Source organism: Schistosoma haematobium, chromosome 1 (genome assembly GCF_000699445.3).
Source record: "Schistosoma haematobium chromosome 1, whole genome shotgun sequence".
NCBI classification, from domain to species: Eukaryota; Metazoa; Platyhelminthes; class Trematoda; order Strigeidida; family Schistosomatidae; genus Schistosoma; species Schistosoma haematobium.
Genome location: NC_067196.1, coordinates 87161536 through 87181973, shown reverse-complemented (window position 1 = coordinate 87181973; position 20438 = coordinate 87161536). Strand labels below are relative to the sequence as shown.

The 20438-nt window shown below is 29.2% G+C and overlaps 1 protein-coding gene across 2 annotated transcripts in view; it reads right to left on the bottom strand.

Moving 5' to 3' along the window:
- Nucleotides 1-20438, bottom strand: part of MS3_00002365 (uncharacterized protein) — an 88536-nt gene that overhangs the window by 42701 nt on the left and 25397 nt on the right. For both annotated transcript variants that reach the window (XM_051209932.1, XM_051209933.1), the window contains 3 exons: nt 19367-19392; nt 6141-6473; nt 3387-3582 (listed from right to left, as the gene is read on the bottom strand). In XM_051209932.1, coding sequence (XP_051075419.1) covers nt 3387-3582; nt 6141-6473; nt 19367-19392 — 555 coding nt within the window. The remainder of the gene's footprint in view (nt 1-3386; nt 3583-6140; nt 6474-19366; nt 19393-20438) is intronic.

Sequence of the window (20438 nt, the reverse complement as noted above, 5' to 3'; positions counted from 1 at the left end):
ACAATTAGATTTCATGAGTTTCTATTTCTTATTTATATCATACAATTGGATAGCATCTATCAATTAAACATTCTTTTTTTTAAACGTGAACAATCAGAAATTCACACAGTAAATCATAAAATTTCACTGCATGACATTCATTTGACTTGCAGATTCTCTTTAGCTCGTTACAAACTAAATATAGTAGTATCGTTTGTTGAAGATAAATTTAAAGACTTTAGATTATGTTTACAGATACATTTTGATCAACGTTGGAGATGTAAAAGAAATAGATCGGTAGTAAAGCATAAAATATAAACTAATCTCAGGAAATTTTAATATTCCCTATCGTTCATTTGTTAAATCTAGGTGTAATATTCTAGAAACAAAAAGTCAGAAGGATATAAAAACAATAGGTTTCTGATATGGACGATTAATGTCACGCATAGAACAATATTTAGTACAAAAAAACTGCTCAGCGAGCTTAAGTGAATAAAGATTAGAAAGTCAGCAAGTAAGAGGAAAAGAATATAAAGGAAGAAAATAAATAGTCTTAAGTAAATTATATTTAACAGGCAACAAGATCAAGGTCAATAATTAAATGTATAATATTTTATTTTCTTCTGTCATTCATAATATTTTTCCTTTCTTTTTTCTCTGAGCTTGTTTCACTCAATCTTATTAATTATTCTCTTTTGTGGTTGATGCCATATACCTCATGACACTAATTTTCTTTGACTATAAACCTGTCATTAGGCTTCTATGAATTTTATCTTTTAAACTTTTTATACAGTTAATCTGTACATAATCACTGAAATAAACAATTTGGACAGAGTTGGATAGTGGCTAATGATAGAATCCAGGACGTTTATTTCTTCCTATTGAAACTCGTCAACTGAATGTACTGGCACCTCAGTCCTGATGTTTGAATCGGAAATGAGACCTAAGATCTATTGTTTCAAACGCTTAAGGCATTATTCACCTAGCTACTAAGTTCAGTTAGTCGCTAATTTATACAACAGGGATTTCTATTGCTAGACCTTATTTGACTCTGTTTAGAATGCTTGCAAACCAATGCTATTACCAAGGCAATTCAGACAGAATATATGTATGGCAAGAGAAAATGAACAACTGCAGACTTTGACATTAACAATAAGAAGATCCGAAGAATCTTTGAATTCTTCTATATTTGTTAATTTAATACTAACTAACAATCCTCACGAATACTTTTCTGTCAGCATGACATAAAGTATGTATATCTGTATTTTCAAAACAATATTTATCGTTTTGAGGCTGTAAGTGGCTGAAAATAATCCATGATATAAATATATCATTTTTCTTCCTTTTAGATTTACTGATCTCATTTAACAAATATAAAGATAATGTAAAACTATTACATTATCGAAAATTTAACAGCATTGTTTACTGTATGAACAAATTTCTATGCTTTGATACAAAACGTTGATATAGAAATAATAAGCATTTGAATATAAAAAAAAATACTAATCAAACAACAAGGAGTAACACTATTCAGAATAAACAATATAAACAACATTCCAGCATGCATCAAACGTTAATTTTTACTGTAACTTGCATAGTATTTATCGATCTATTTGGCGACAAGTTACAGCACAGTAAGCAAAAATTAGTAGTAGCAGAAAAAGAAAACAAAGTTAATATATAAAAAAAGAGATATTAAACTTAAGAAGTGAAAAATCATAAGAAAACAAATGAAACTAAAGTACAAGAAAAAAACTGAATGATATAATCTTCAGAATAAGGAGATCTATAAAAAAGTTAAGTTACTCAATTGGGTATTACGATTAGTTTGGTGGTCAATCAAAAGGTAATAACTTGATGAACATGTTTTAATGTAGTCTATCTAAATTTGTTCGTATTCTACTTTCACCATAGTAAGAATAATATATCAACGTAAAGGATATGTAAATATGGACATATTAATTCTTATTTGAAAGTCTGAATTGTAAGTCAAAATAAGTTTTGTGTGTTGTTGAATTCTTTGACGACAATTTTCCGAAATTATTCATTCACACTCGAAACATTTTTTTCGTTGATATAGACATTTACTGTACAAATGAAAATTCCCTTTTTTTTTTTAAATTTTATTTCTAATTTCATCCGGATTTTACATTTGAGTGACTTTGAAAATGAAATTTATTTACTAAAATTCAAAGAAATTCAAATTAGCTATAACTATCATGATAAATTATATCTTTGATTTCCCACTTTTCTTTCTGTTTTTATTTCAGAAAGACTCATGATCACTTTGAACTCACTGCCAATGATTGTTGATATTTTCCATTGTAGTTTTTGATCATAATTTTTAGCTTACAAAGTATAGAATTTATGAGTTTCTTAAGAACTGTCAGTGATAATCTCAATAAAGTCAGTAAATGATATTCAGAACATGGTTTCGTTTCTTTTTAACTGACTGTCTACAAAAGGATTCTAATGAATATTTCCAATGCGGTTATTCTAAATCAGTCAGTAGATTTTACATCTCATAGGACTACATTTTAATCAAGTTGAGTAGACGACAAAATTTATCTCATCGGTGCGACATCAGAATTTCAGTTTTCTAAATGAACATAGTAAGAAAACGTTGATATCTCTTGGAGTTTAAATACACACTGAAAACAATTATCAACAGATTTGAAGATTAATAATCTAATTGAAATTTAGAATTTCTACCACCTAGCTCACAGAGCGTAAGCCATCAGAGAAAATCGGTTTATTTTGACCAATATCTTTGTCTGTATTTCTCCATATATATGTAGTATTCTGCTTGTCCTAATGCCTAAGAAAACCTTCAGCTAATGGCTAATAAAAACTGACCAAGTTAGCTTACATACCACAATGACTTTAGCTAGACGACTATTAAAGATTATGCATCATTGAACAGATACTTCGTCCTAGCTTTTGACTCCACATCAATACGTACTTGTAACATTACCAGGGATCTAATATAAAACCATCAGTTTTCAAGGAAAGAACACTACTTTTAGATCACTGAGCACAGATTTCACCAAGAGATCAAACAAACCTGTGGGTCAACCCAGATGATGAATTCAAAACACATGCTAAACAACTGCTCAATGTTTCTTGATTGTTAATAGTTATGTAGTTTAAGTCAGTTTGTGATGTAAATTAACTTTTTATTAAGTAAAAAAATGATCATACAAGTTAATTATTATTACAAATACACTAAATAAACACGTAAGCTAATTAGGTTTACTCGAATAAAATAACAGTATAATTACTGTTGATTCATCTTATAAATCTTCATAATGATGAATTATATATCAGTTATTTAGACAACATTAACGATTATTTAACTTCATGAATAGTGTGAAAATATTATAAAATAATTTATAAATTATTCATACCTTTTGGTCGTCGATCACCATCTCTTTCACAAACTGTTTCTTTTCTATATGCTTCAATTTGACGTGTCATTCCAGCTAGAGCATTAGCATTATAATGACGTGAAAGTGGCATAACAAATGAATCTTGCATAAAATTATCAATTCCTTTAATAATATCATCAACTGAAATTGAGTCGTAAACGCATAACCGAAATGTCTGTGTTAAAGGTAAATTTAAAACAAACAGAATATGAATTTAAAGGAGTGTAAAATGAGTGGAAAAAATAAACAGTCCTTTCAAGTTTTTAGTGGTGGTCTAGCTTAGATCGACTAATACTTTCAACTGTTATAAACTAATTTGTTTAGCTTGAAGCAATTTGCATTACAGAACGTTTGAAAACTACCGTCAGTCTTTTGTAGTTATCATCTTGTTGCACAGTCTGATGATGTATATACTGAGCCTCATACTTACAAGTTCATAGTATGTTTACAGAAGTTACACGGACTTAGTCCTGAAAACCAACAACTAGAAATAAAAAACCCTTATAATTTACTTCGTACCTGTTTCACAGATTAGTTGGAGTTTGAAGGGAAAGGTACTAAGTTTGAGTGTCAGTGTGAACATCAACAATGTCATAAAGTTTATTTCACCTAGGTCCCTCAAGTATAGTAAAATATTAGTCCTGTTATGCCCTGCTAGTTACAATGCAAATGTTGTCAGTTATAATCTTAGGTTTGTTGAAAATATAAAGCATTCCTGAAAAATATAGTATCAAATACCATGCTGAGGTATATTTCAAAATTATGAATAGCATTTCTAGTTTAAGAGGTGTATTTCGGTGAAGCTACGTTTTCTGAGCACAATATTTCGAACACGAAGTTTTCATAGTCAGTTTCGAAAAAAACAGCCAAAACTTAAAGGTTGACTCATTTAATTTAAAGGACACCATTAAAATCTACCTGTCTGAAAAACCAGACAAATTTAAAAATTTAATGAAAAGCATTTGAAGCTTCTTGAGAAAATATTAATTTCTAAAATTATGATATGATCCTTGATGTAAGTGCTATGACAGAGTGCTTTTTATAGACGTATGTGCGCTCACTATTCTCGTATTACTTAATTTGATTATTGCAAATTACGCTTGGAAAGAAAGATAAATAGAAATGTTTTCTAGAAAACTTCCTTACATGAAATGAAATTGTCCAATTTAAGTTTCGTAGTTAAACAAATCATTGAACAATGAACTGTTCTTTAACAGAAACGTCAATTTTAACAGATAGAAAATATCGTAACATGTTGTTATTGATTAGTATTTAAGGTTGGACTTAATTGGTAAACACAGCACATATGATAACTAATCGTTCATTTGTAAGTTAAAGAAATCAAGCGCTAAAAGATACAGATTGAAAATCGTTGAGAGAACTAAAATTATAACAGTAATTATATATATATCTCTTCCAATGCTAAAAATACAGTGACATGAAAATACCTATTAGTGAGATTAAGTTTGTTTACAGATACACAGTAATCTGTTGTTTTAGTAAATAATAAAATGATTCAAATAAATGTCATCTTGCTATCATTTTTTTGTTATGCAATAAATATTCATGTATATGCAATCAGAAGCACATTTTTGGATATATATAAGTAATATACTTTATGGGAATAGTTCATATAATTACACTTGTTAACACATTCTAATATGACTATACATCAAAATGATTTTATCGTTAATAACCCTTTAATGCTAAGTTTATAAATATAAATATAAATAGCATAGTCAGTGTTATCATATAAATAACCATAAAAGTGAGTTAGACATAATTTTGCTTCCAGATAATTTAAAACAGCATAATGCTTTATTTTAGGTAATTTATAATACAATCCAAAACTATTCTAATGAAAATTTAGTGTAAATAATAAATTCTTTTGTTATCAATAACTGAGATGACAAGTGACGAATTTACGACAATGCAATATAACAACCATATTTCATGAATCGTTATCATTAGGAGAATCATTGAAAACAAAGATCACTAACAGTATTATGCTTCTTGTAAGATTTGAAAACATAGCTGAAGAGAATGTTGATCTAAAATAAACCACAAAGAATTGTATAACGACGGTCTTGTATTACATTGCAGCTCAATTCTCCTTATTGTAGAAATATTTTTTGTGTTTAAAAAGTATAAAATTCTTGAAAATTACATAATACATTAGATGTACATTGCTGAACTTGATGGATGCTGTGTTCATGTGTCGGAAAAAAAACTCATAAGTTTTCAGTTGTTAAACATGAATTATAAAAATGAGATCAACCCACTCAAATCCTGCATTTCTAAATTTGGTTCCTTTACATCAAATGATGTCATATTTCTTAATAAATCAGCTGATCACTTTACTTATATTCCATCATGCGTAAGAAATTACATAGCTAATTCAGTTGTTAAGCTTATGTGAATGCTTCACATGTAGTGTTAAGAAGAAACATATGTTTATCTATAAATTGACTTAAAGTTTCACTAACACATTGTTATAGTCTGAAAAAGTGTTTACCAAAAAAAGCCAAACAACAGTTTCATGTACACACACTGAGTAGAGTAAAACTCAAGCATAATGTATTCAGCTTTTAGCTTAGATGTTTGATCTGAGTCAACAGAAGTGAAGTGGAACATTTAACCGAATGACTGAAAAACTTTTTTCATCTGTATTACCATCTGTATTAGCAAAAGAGAAACCAAATTCAAAAACAACTAATCGGAATATTAACTTACATCATTAGTCATCATTACTGCAAATATACGAGCCAATTCAGCATAATTTAATTCATCATTTTGTGGTCCAACATAAATAAATATAAAGCGTACTGGAATATCGACTTCCGAAATACATGAACGTTGAATAGTTTTGTTTAATCTTAACAGTACAAGAATTGGTGATTTTACAAATTCAATTAAACCGCAAATAACAGTACATGCTTCAGAACCAGAGGATAAGCAATTAGTTAAAGGTTGATTATATCGATGATAAGGATGTTGACATTCATTGTGAATACTAAGCGCTTTTGAAAGTGAACTTGCTCCTTGTTCTCTACTACCTAGAGAAAGCTGATATAAATGAGTAAATAGAACTAAGATAAAAAGTTTATGATTTAATCAATTAAAACATATTACTAAGAAATTATTAATAAAGATGATAATTTCCTAACAATATATATACCGTTTGTACTGTTAAAAAAAGTAATTAATTCCAAAGTTGATAGGAATCGTATAATACGTATAAAATTATAATAATAAGTCATTATACACATATTATGAATACAATGACTCAAGAAACTAATCACAAATCATCATTTAAAATCCATTATTCCATTATTAACAGCAAAGATCGCTCAGTTAAATCAAAGCATTGAGTAAAACATAGAAATATGTATTATTGACATTAGATCGGTAGCTTGATTAGGTAGCTATCTGTTAATATTGCAAAATCATATGTCTTCGTTAGGTTCCGACTTGTCAAAAAAGAAAAAAAAAACATGATACCAACCTTATAACCAAGATCATTATATGATACACATGACCTTTTAACTGAACATTGCTCCTGAAAAAAATTAGTGAAATGAAAACTGTTGAATTTGCACAAATATTTCTTAAAACAGAATCTATATTCATAACGATCTCAGCTGAAGAATGAATCACATCATGAAATAACAAGTGTTTATATAATTCCGGATTTTCCGCATGTTCGATAAAACAAACACCATAATAAACCTTAATGTGCAAATACTCATAAACTGATACAATTTGATTATAAAAAGTTTATGTTTGCAGTTTATTTGAACAAATACCATTACACAGACATTGAAATTAAATGGATAGCAATGAAAACATTCACAGAAGATAAACGTTATATATATGAAAGGAGAATGGGACTTTAATAAAAAATAATTGTGCATGCATAAAAAGGAAAATCAATAAATATGAACTGTAAGTGATATAAAATTTGTGCACAGGCTTAAAAATTTCAAATGAGTAGGAACGTAATTTAATGTTATACTAAATTAGATAGAAAAACAGGTTTTGTGTTTCTGGTACCGTGACAACAATTTTACAGAAAAAAAAGATGATGTCAATTATCTGAGCATTATTAGAAAAAGTTAATTTTAGAATATATCCCTTTATAAATACTGTGAATTAAGACAAACATTGATTTCACTTTCATGTAATAATTAGTTGAAAAGTAAAATATTTGATCAACTTTGCCAATTTTCATTTGTGTGCATATATTGTATCATGATCTATATATATTCTTTAATTGAGATTCTTATTCTAAATTTTTCTTTAAACAAAACAAATCTTCGAAAATAACTGCACCACAGAATGATGGACAGTTAAAGTGAAAAATACATTGTTGTGTAAGTTTTAATTAAAGCTATATATATGACTTTGAAGCTCATATTAGAAAAATGATTGATTGGAGAGATATATTTATCAAAAGGATAAATGGATTGAATCATCCTTAAGCTTTAATAGCTCCTGTCGGATAAGCTATAACTGACCCTTTGCTAGAATGTTTTTCAATTGTGTCAGAATATTATTTTCAGAATACAAAATTGATAGGTAATTAACCGTAGTTGAAAGATATTTATATAATGATGGTTACTCTCAAAAATGTATAACTAAGCATGAGAAGACAAAAGCAAAAGAAATGGAGTATGCTATGATTGAGAAGAACGCTGTTTTTTAAGACTTGGATTCAAAGGCAAAGAAATAGATGGAATGATTGATTTCAGATTAAAGGCCGTAATAGAAATGAGTGCATTCATTTTTCAAGTTGATCACTCTGTACTAAACGAATTTCTTATTAAGACAATCATATGTAGATAAATTTGCGCCTTATGTTACATCCAGTCGTACCTACCAGTTAACATGTACGTGCCAAGCACATATATTGAAAGAACATAAAGTAGGATTAGTATTCACATCTCTGACCACACAATGCAGAAGACTAGACTAACAGTTCAGTACGTTTTCAGTAGTGATATCATAAGCCATCTGCTTTACAATGGCTATAATATTGATATCTCAAAGTCCCTCAAGATAATTAGTAAACAGAGAACGTCGAATTTACTACAGATCTCTGAAGCGATTGAGACAGAAAAATATAAACCAAATTTATGCATCCTATAAGATTCAGTTATCAGTTGTGATTTCTCGTGGTGAAGGCATTCATAAATTCTTCTTTTTGTGACATTAATTAATAACAGTCATTTCTTATCTGGTCTTTACACAGTTGACTGATTTCATGTAACGTTTTACACAATTATAGCATTAATATTTTATTGTTAATGAATTCATATTACTCTGCTACATTAATTGCTCTTGTTTTAGTCAAATGTAGAAATCGGTAAAAAAACTGTACAAAATAAATTAAATCCTCAGCTTATTAAGATACAGTTATAATAAAATAAAAAGCAGATTTAATAAATGTTATCATTATCATCATCTTCAAACTAGACTAACAATATTTACTATGACATAATAGTTAACAAACATAGATTCACTGGTTTTTGTGAATTTAAGTACATCGTGTTGTCTAATCTGCAGTGTTGATCGAATTCCATTGGTAAATTTGTAGTGCGCGCACCAGTCTTAATGAATTGACATGACGACACACCTTAGTTTATGCTAATGAGGAAACCATTTATCTAGATCTACGTGGTATGTGATACTTGCCAGTATGGCATATGTGCAATTCCTTTCACTAATGTCAACTATCAGGGAATCCTAGTCCAGTGTAACTCACTATTGTCTAGAAGCACCGAACAGATACAAACATCTATCATTCAGCACATAGCAGTGATTAAATTATTTTGTGAAATTATAAATCGATAGATCTAGAGTGTTTTATTAATTCTTATACAATTTTAATAACTGGCAAGAATATGGTTGTCAATCAAGCAAATATACATCGAAAATGCATTGTATAATAAACCAATACAAAATTAGATTCAGAAGTATAAAACAGTATTAAAACTGCCTACCATTAAAAAAAGAATGGAATGTAATAGTTACTAGGAAAGATCTTTTTTTTTCTAATACAGGACATAATTTGTTACAATGAATTTAATAAAACATAACTGAAAGTAGTTATTTTGAATTCAGTTATCTCTAACTAATTATCTATACATTTTAATAATCATTTCTATATATCTTAATTAATATTTTTAATAGAGTAACAGATATGTTGTTTGATATACACTATGTTTCTCTGATAACATGTTGTTCATATTTATTGATCTGTCTAAAATATACATAAATTGTTATTTAAACTAACAGACAGTATAACGCCAACTTTGAATAAAAAGCAGATAAATTCAAGTATACTGACTAAAATCAATTTATCGATATATTTAATCTTGTATCATTTACAAGATGATCAATCCAAAAGAAATACATGTCTAGTTTTTTTGTTGTTGCATGGTGTATCAATATTGGTACATTTTGAAGTTAAGTATAGTCACAAGTCGATACCGACTAAAGGACAATTACAATATTGCAGAGCGCTGAAGAGACATTTAATACTCACAATTTTCCATCATAATATATTCATACGGTATTGAATGCATGTTCATGAGGTTTTGTCATGAACCCATTCTCTATAATCTAGTAAGTTGAACTATAATGCTCCTCTATCTTATATATTGATATAATCATCTACAAGTAGTCGTCTAAATTACAGCATAGATAAAATTAATGTTATTTCTAATCAGAATGGGTTTTGTGATGATTTTTAGAAATTTCAATGGTTGAAATCATGAGTCAACTGAAGCTACACCACCATGAAAAACCTCGAAGCACTGGACGGCCGTTTCGTACTAGTATGGGACTCCTCAACAGAGCGCACCCACGATCTCGCACCCCGCGAGTTCCGAACCCAGGATCTATCAATCTCGCGACAGGCGCTATTTAATTTCTCTGTAGAACTTCAATAATTTATAGAGTATACTCATTAGAGGGTACGCTCTCGTGCATACTTGTAAACTTGCGTCCTCTTGTATTTTATAATTCGTTATTTATTATTTCATGATAAATATGTTCTTGATACATAAATTTGACAAGTTGTTTTAATCAACAACAAATAAATTGTCTAACGAAATTTACAATGGAATAATTAAATGTCATTTAGCATTTATTTAACTACATTATACGGAAGCACTGATCATCATTTTACTGACACATAAAAATAGATATTAAAACTAAAACATGATCAAGTAATCACTAATTAGTTGTATAATTATGAATAGTTAAACCAAATTGCATAGACATACTTTTTTTTTTCTCCAAAAAAAAAAATTAAACGTCCTATATTTTTAGCAATTGTTAGCATTAGACTTGTATATAATACACTAAATACCCACCTTTGGTTTAAAATCATTCGTTGAAACAGATGCTCTTGTCATAGAAATATGCTTCTATAGAATAAAGAAGGTGATTTGATGATTATAAGAAGAAATTAATGAAAATAATTTATTAGTAGTTGGTTATTTATTTTGAAGATAACATAGAATTAAGATAATGGAAAATAGATTTAGCTTTATATTTAATCTTGTATAATAATTGGATGTATTTTGTTTTCTATAGGACTAAAGAGTGTGTTTATTTTATTTTTTAAGATATTAACCTGATATATGCCTATTATGATGATATTGGTATCCTAGATAGAAGGCAAAAAGTCCTTAAACATGTAATACAACTGTGATGAAATAGTACGCGTATTTATTGATAGTTCAAAGTGAATATAAGAGTTTACAAACGGCATTAAGATTAACACTCCAAATGATGTTTAAATAATTAACGAGATTTATGCGCAATATTGGTGTTATTTAGTTTCGTTACTTTTGTTCTAATTATTTAGTTTTGTTCATCATGATAATAACAGTAATAAGTAGTACTGCTTTTTCATTACTACTGAAGTTCTTTAACTTGTAACTCTATGAATCATGAGAAGGAAATGTCTGGGTTTTTGCTTTAACCTTTGACTAGTCGGTAATACTTTCAGGATTAATTTTTTGAAAGATCTCACTGATAGAAGAGAAAGCATATTGGCAGTTGATAACATGAGAATCTTTTATACTACAGTAATTCACTTACATACGAATATGTTGGCCTGATTTATCTGAAATATTATAATATTATAATTGGGCTCCATTTATATATGAAAATTGAAAGATGTTTTCAAGAAACTATCTCCTATAAAGGAATAATTTAGCAGCAATAGGCAGTAGAAAACTGGATGTTAAAAATAATTGAAATTTGACCTTAGAAACAACGTAACCTACTTTTGCATCACGCAATGCTAACTAATTTAACCTTTTAAAGATTATTCCTAATGTCAATGACTAGTTAATTCGTTCCTACTAGAAATAGCACACTGATATACCCGGAATGATGTTTCGGTTTTGAGAACATTGATTGAATAAAGTGTCTCTAAATACTTCAAGATAGTTGTAAAACGATACATAAAGAATATCATAGAACTGGTCGTGTTTAAAAAAAATAAACAAATAAATCAAAAAATAAAAGCAACACATGTCTTCACCTCAACTAAGAATATTTTTGTCAATAAAATGAAACTATAACCCACCTTAGCTCCAATCGCTGCCACAGATGCTCTTTGTAAAAAAGCTGGTTTCTAGATTGTGCAAAAAGAAGTGTACTGTTTAATTACAACACATGAGTAACAAAGTGAATAAGTTCATTTGGGTTATATTAACCATTGACAGTTGATAATAAGTTGTTTACAAAGGTTTACTTTCTGTTTATACGAATAAGTGTATTTGTAGTCACTTGAAATAGATGCCTCGTTTATATTAATCTTAACATGAAAACAATACGAGACATTTTTACCTATAATCTTAATATGTTAATCAAGTATTTGACAATAGAAATAAATAATAATTATCTTAAAATTAAATAAGAATCAATAATGTGACACGAAGAGATTAGATAACTTACTGATCATTTCAACTAAATTTCTCTACCTCTTATTCAAATATAAAAATTTGATATAACTATAATGACCAATCTAGAATATTTACAGAAATATAGATCAACCCAAAGAGGATTTTAAAAGTAATGAATATGGAATCATAATAATAAATTCCTACTATTAACAAAGCAGATTTTAAAATAATTCACAGAAATGTGACTGTGGTAGTCAGACAAATTCAATTACATCTATTAGGATTCCATTAGTCAATGTCTGATACATAGTTTAGGTTTAGCGATTAGTGAACTTTGCAGATAATTCTAAGTTCCCTATGCTAAGATATTAGCTCACCTTAGCTAAAGTCATAGCTGTCGATCTAATTTGTGAAGTGTGATGTCCTAAATTAAAGCTTAGTAATCATATCTAGATTTAATGATCTATTTCCAAATTTGAAAATAATAGAAAATTTATATACCTGTGTATCTCATGAGGGTTGGTATTAGTGTGGTAGACAAGATTATTCTACATGAAGTCAGAATTAGTATGGTATGTACCTTAAGCTATCCTCCTAATAGTTCTCTGTAAGAAAGCTGAGTAGATAAATTTTTAATGCGGAAAATTCTATTTTGTGTCTGTTAACATTTCGGAATAAAATACTAAAAGTCCTCTTTTACCAAATCGTTGATATTACAGAAGAATTACTGGGATCTAAGGACAGTACTTAGTTTTCAGTGAATTCGCCGAAAAGAGAACTCTTCGCTGAACCAATTTTTCTTATTTTATGTTTCGATTGGTGTACTCCGTTGAACATTTAGTTTGTCAACATGAGTCTAAATTTGTTGATTTGAGCATACCATATGTAGGTCAAGGCAGTTCTACTGTACGGAGATGAAACTTGGAAAACTACAACAACCACAATCAAGAAAGTACAAGTATTTATAAATAGCTGTCTTCGCAAGATACTCAACATCCATTGGCCGGATACCATGAGCAACAGCCTTCTGTGGGAGAGAACAAACCAACTTCCAGCTGAAGAAAAAATTAGGAAAAGACGATGGAGTTGGTGGATAGGACATACATTACGCAAATCGTCAAACTGCATCACGAGACAAGCCCTAACTTGGAATCCTGAAGGGAAGCGAAAAAGAGGAAGGCCAAAAAACACATTGCGTCGGATAATAGAAGCAGATATGAAAACGATGAATTACAACTGGACGGAGCTGGAAAGGATCGCCCAGGACAGGGTTGGATGGCGAATGCTGGTGAGAGGCCTATGTTCCTTCACGAGGTGTAAGTAAGTAAGTATATGTATGAAAATAAGACAACTCGCACTTACTAGTAGAATTAAGATGGTGCAGAAGAAAACAATAAGCAACATGCCCATAGTATAGTTTCAAATAATGTAGGAGATGATAGTATCAAAATTTAACATTTTGCTAAAATGTAATTTCTAAAGCAAGTTCAAGAAAACTAATAAATTGGGTTATCCAAATGGGTATGAAGCTTAAAATTAAGAACAATAAAAATTGTTTCGTAGGTTAATCATGTATTTTGCTTAAGCTGTAGGGTGAAACGTTATTTTGGTCAAGGTAGTTTGAACTTGAACCTTTTATGTGCTGCTGATAAGTGTGATAATGCATTATCACTATTTATTTTTTTACATTGAAACTATTAATTCAAGAAGAATCAAAGACATATAGAAATAATGAATTTCAAGTCACGGGGCAGTGAGAGTACGTTAAAATAATGATAGCTGAATAAATATTGTATATAATGTTTTCAAACATTATGCTTTGTCGTTGTGTACGACAAGTTGCGAGAAAAAAAGTGTTTAACATTTAGGTGCACACGTGAATTTCCGGTAATAATCAAATGTATGAGGACACTATTGATTTTAGAAAATAGTGGCTTAAGCTGTTAACAAACAACAATAGTTAATCTGTTTAAAACTTTGGAGAGAATACTTTAATTAGTAACATATAACCTAGAACTTTGTGACTAGTCCAAAACATTAAAAAATACAAATAATAATGCCTATATATGGTTTGCTAGTGATCTCCAGCTATGTCAAATCTATTCTTCGCCATCTAGAAAGACAGTCTATGCCTTCTTAATTGAATCAATTAACATAAAGAATATAAAACTTTCAAAAACACATATTATTGAATGAAACGATTATTGTGTTCATTAAGCTAAATAACCGTCTTGGCAACAGAAAAAAACAAGTCTTTATTTTTCTTTGGTGATTTTGAATCACATTGGCGAATAAAACCCAAATATGTCAAGACAAACCAAAACGTTATAGTGACGGTAACAGACAATGAATATTGGAAACGAATTTTGTCAAACAGTTTAAACGATTACGACTCAACACTGATACATCACGACACTGTTAAACTGGGAAGAATACGCCATTTTTGTCAAACATATGCAACTCGTTATTTAAGTAAAAGTAATACTAAGTATCATTATCACGAGAAAACGTAGTTTGCTACAAATGGTTGTCTGTGACAATTCATTTACCTAGTAAGTCAACCATACATAACGTAAAACATAGGACGTATATGTATGTTCCCAAGTTCCTACACCATCACAATACAGTGTGGTAAAGTTACCAAAACAAATACCAGAGTAGAAGAGGTAGTAACAGCATCAGTGGGAGCAGAAAATGTTGGGCACAGGCAATATGATTCGTGGAGAATGAATAAATATGTGGAGTAAAATGTTCAATATAATTCTTAAAACTGAAGATCCGACGGAAGACTTAAAGCGATTTCATATAAACTACTAGGACCTATTCTACATCATGTCTATTCAAGTCTTCAACCATAGGTTTTGAGAATTACTCAGGCTTCAACCAGGCATTCCGGACCTGAAAACATGGCTCAGTGTGATACACAATGATTTTACTGATTATGACAAGTTTTAATTTAGTGCAGGTTTAAGAACGATCTTAGGGTCATAAATCATTTTTGAAGGTTGGTTATGCTAACTGTTTACCAATTTCAAAAGACGTTTTTCGGGATTACAGCCCAGAATCCAATGGCTGTAAACAAAATGAAGAATAATAACCCAAACTTTTTAACTGAGAACACACAAAGCAACAACCGCAAGACATGTGAAAAATCGCAATGACATCATGATTATGAAGATGAAATATAAATCAAATAAGTGCGAAATAGTAATTTTTTCCTTAATTCTGTAACTTTGAAAGAGAAAATTATTCTACAAAAGAACAAAAGAAAATTGAATCCTTTCTTAGCTACATCTGAACTTATACTTAAGTTGTTAAACTGAATCTGTAAAGATCGCTTTAATAATAAATATGAATCTGATTACCAAAACTAAACAATTATTAAACGATAAGCGTTTATCTATTAGTTCTTTAATACAATTATTTAAGTATACATAATTGCAGTCAAATTGAATTCAAGTACTCAAGCAAATCAGACCAATAAAATTATTTAAGTGCACTAACAATGAATGTGTATGAATTAATTGGTGAATTTCCAACAACAACAAAAATAATTATGAAAATAATGGTTGAGTTTAGATTGAATCTGAATTAGTATGAATTGAATAAGTAAAACTACTGAAGAATATCAATTGGATCATTTCAGAAAAGAACATTGATCAATTGAACTAGTAAAACTAGTTGTGAAAAATTAAATGAATGAATTATGCAATAGATTGGATTCTTGCTATTTTCTTACTCAATTGTTTTTTTTTAAAAGAGAAGCTGTACAAACCTTAACTTCAAATGTTAATGAAGAAATGGATGATCGAGCAGATTCCTGTACACGAAAAAATGTAGAAATAACATTAAACAAGAAATTCGAACTTTGTAAAATGAATATTTTTTCCCTGAACCATTTTAACATTATTTGTAGGAGGTACAATAAAAATTAACTAAAAGAAGCTTTTTTTTCGTTGATATTACGTTCTAAAGGCGAAAAACCTTTTTTATCCTTATTTTATGTATAATAGTTCATACTCAGAAAGAAAATTGTTTAGTCGTTAACAAAGATACTTGAGGTAATCAGAATATTGAAATGGTGGATAAATTTATGATGTAAACGATTCAGTCAAAATATATTGTCCCTATATATTGTGATCATTTCAAATGTATTCGCGAATGTCATAAAATATGGTCATCTATAGATGAATGTAAATCGAGGAATAGTTCTAGTATAAAACAACTAATCGATTTCGGTAATTTATTTTCACCAGAATCTTTATCCTTAAGTCAGTCAACCAGCTACAACGTAGGATCATACCTCATTAACACAACAAGATGAACACCGAATTCATAGAAGTAGTTAATTCAGTGGTGGTAATATATAAAGTTAAACGAACTAGTTTAAAATAAAGTTAGATGAGAAATGTATTTATAGCAGAGATTATGGGAGTTCATCAGTCTAAGCCTGGTAGTGATGTTCAGAAATTGTTTGTCCAAATCCCTATTTATTCACAATCCTAATACTAGCTTTCTATCATGAAGTCATTCTGGGCATATTATTGCTTTTTCCTTGGTCTGCTTTATACTGAAGTAAATAATCACGTTTGATATCTCTCTTCTACATCTTGTTTTCATTCTTGGTTTCTTTGGATAATGTAGTAACGTCATTCGACACCCGAAATTTCAGGTTAAATTTTGGTGTATTTATCAATAACGCAAACGTTTTCTATCTTAACGTAGATCATTCTGTGTAAAATAATTATAAATACAATTTTACTATTAAAGTAAATGACAATATTGAAAAAAAACATTTCTATAGATTTAGCTTGAAAATTACTGCAAACGCACAATATTAATGATACTACTAAAAATTCGGGCAAAACATCTTTAATAAAATATAAAGAGCTGTTAACTATTGATTATAGTCATTTTCATTTACAAGCATTAATGCTTGCAAATATACAGTAAATTTTCGTTATTTATAGTTCAGTCACATGTATAACTACCTGAAGAACCAAAATAAATTACATTCTTTATTCATAAATATAATTGTAAGCATCAGAAGTTATCAACAAACAAAAAAATTAACTAATTTTACTAAAGATTGTTCAAATTGCCCAACTCAGTGAATTGATCATCTAACTACATGGTTCAAGAATATTACTCTAACTTTGAAACAATGAAGATTTAGGGAAAAGAATTGATTCTATACTCAATTTTTCAAAAATGTAAAAATAACACTTTATTCCAATGTAAAACGATCCCAAAATTTGTATATTTAGAATGATAACTATACTTAAGTGATTACAATCACTTTATAAGCAAGAATCTTAATAACAGTTACTTGCTAAAGTTGAAAATTGAGGTTAGATAATTTAAAAAACCCCATTTATACTTAAAGCAAAGATGGATAGTGGCTAGCAGTGGGATCCATAAAGCGCGTTTCGTGGTATTTGGGACTCGTCAACTGATTGTACTTGCATCTCAGAGTTGATGTTCACTCTGGGACTTCGACTCAGTAACATTCGCTTCAAACACCAGCGCGTTATTCACTTAGCTACTGAGTCCTGATAGCCGCTTGCTTGTGCAATGGAGTGAAGTTTAAATTCATTTGCTACTGTTTACTTGAATCTTCCCACTGATGTTCGGGACTGCAATTGAGGCGAACGGTACTGGGTTCGAATCGCGGAGTGAACAACTATGGGATGCAGGTACATTGAGTTGACGAGTCCCACTTCTACTTATCTGTACAACCAATAATAAAATTTTGAAACGTTTAGCTATTCACAAATGATCTGAAGTACGTTGGTTTCGTTTCATACTGAACACCTTCGGAAAAAAGCTATATGAGATCGAACTATCGAAAACTAATATATAAATAAAAGTTATCAAGCAGTAAGCTAAGCATAAAGAAACCTACACAAATAACATGAAGCAGAAAGCATTTTGTTAGCAATCTTGATTATTTGTTTAAATCATAGAAAACAATAGTGGTTTTATTAAACAAAAAGTGAAGAAAGAGAGGTTTTCTTGTCTTTTGCTCAATCACATTTGTCAAAATTAAATACAAAGCAAGCGTTTGAATAAACACGATTCTATGGCTACTTATAGAAAAAAAAGTGAATTTATAAAAGCCGAAATGGATAAAAAAAAAGTACATACATGGAGTGTAGGATAAAGCAGTTCTTGTAATATAGAGAATTAGTGCTGTAATTAATTTAAGCAACGTGTATATTATCAGTAATAGACATTTTATAATTTCGTCATTCTGTTTTTTGCTTGTCTACTTGTCTTTTACTTACCAATTTACTTTGAAAGTTTTTAAAAGTCCATTTTCCTTCGTCATTTTCATAAGCCTAGTTTTATGAAAACAGTCATATACGTGATAAATAAAAGAAAATGTTTTACATTTCTTTTTTTTTTAAGGAAATACCATGAAGCCAAAGAAGCTTTTCATTTTCTGAAACTTATAACATTTCATTTAGTGAATGTAGCAGTTAACTATAAACTTTAAAAAAGTTATCATAGTTGATTAGAGTGGTTTTACATTACTAAATAAATTTAGATAGACAATCAATGTTATGTAAATGAAGCTAAGGATCAAAACACATTTGATGTCAAGTTAATGTGAAATATAAGGTTTTCAGGTTCAAGTATCTATGGATTTTCAAGTGCACATTATTAACGATTTTCATATATCAATGTTATAGTTATTCATCTGTTTGCAGTGTTTAATGTTTCTCAAAGTGTTACCAGCTCTCTCTATATAAGTCCTTTAATTCACTAAACATTAATTACTATTAAACCTTTAATTATGATTTCGAGCAAAATTTATTCACAGAATTTTCTGATTGAGTAAACTAATCTATCTAGATATAGTACATTCGAATTAAAACAAAGTGAACAAAATATGATACCATTCAGTTTTGCAGAGTACATATGACAATTCAATAATTATAATGATAGTAATGTCGATACCATTATTAAATGCTCATTAGAAATACTTTTAAATAAACATCACAGAAACATTAGTTGTGTACTGTAACTTACAGGATTGATACCTTCCGGTAAAGTTCCTTAAACGTAAAAAAAACAATCTCTTAATACTTCATATATATATAAGTTAAAAGTAAACTGAAATCAGTGTTCAAAAAGCGAAGCTTTGTTTACAAAGTCGTTCAACATAATCTTTAAGTTTTATTTGATTTAGAAGATCAAGAGTTTTTGTATTTTGTACTTGTCTTTACATCTGTCACCACATCATGACAATAAAACTACCTATCACATATATATGTCTAAAACTATAGACTAAATTTATGTCTATGACATAGCACTGTTACATTTCAAATTTAAATAGTTTCTTCATAGCATGGGCTTTTCGTTATTGTATGTTATTTTTTCGTTTTTGAAAATTAATAAAATCCAGTAACCACTACTTTAAAAAGTAATATTCATTGATCGATTACCCTACTTATTACTGATAAGCTCAAATGTCCCTCATGAGTAACACCATTTTTAGTTGATTGTTAAAATGTGTTATATTCCATGATATAAAGTAAGGTTAAATCAACTTGAAAGAATAAATTCATTAACGCCGTTGACAAAAATTACAATCTGATTACTTAAAACCCTTTAACAGTTTTGAACAATTATTATGCAAACCTAAACCAGGAATTCTTCGCCTTGTCTCACTCTTCACAAGTCAATGAATCCATCGATTGATGACACATTTTGAATAGATTCCTGTCAGCGTTACAATGGTCACTAGTTTATAATCTAAAATACACATTCTAACTACCATAATAGTTGAAGATTCTAAGTTTCAACGGATCTCCCGAGTAAACGATTAACAATAATTGAATTAATGAAAAAATCTATATTATATTCGTTCTCCTTTTTGATAAAAAAAATCAAACAGCTGAGAACATTATCAATTAGCCTGTAGATTACAAGTGATTTGGTCTTTTGAACACTAATTCCAATACAAAATGTAATTTGTTATGTGAAGAAAAATATTACAGTGCAAGTCTACCTAGTTTAATATAAAACTAAACTATATTTTTCTTTTTTATAATCCACGATATATTCCTCATCGTTTCATCACTACGAACAACCTGTTACG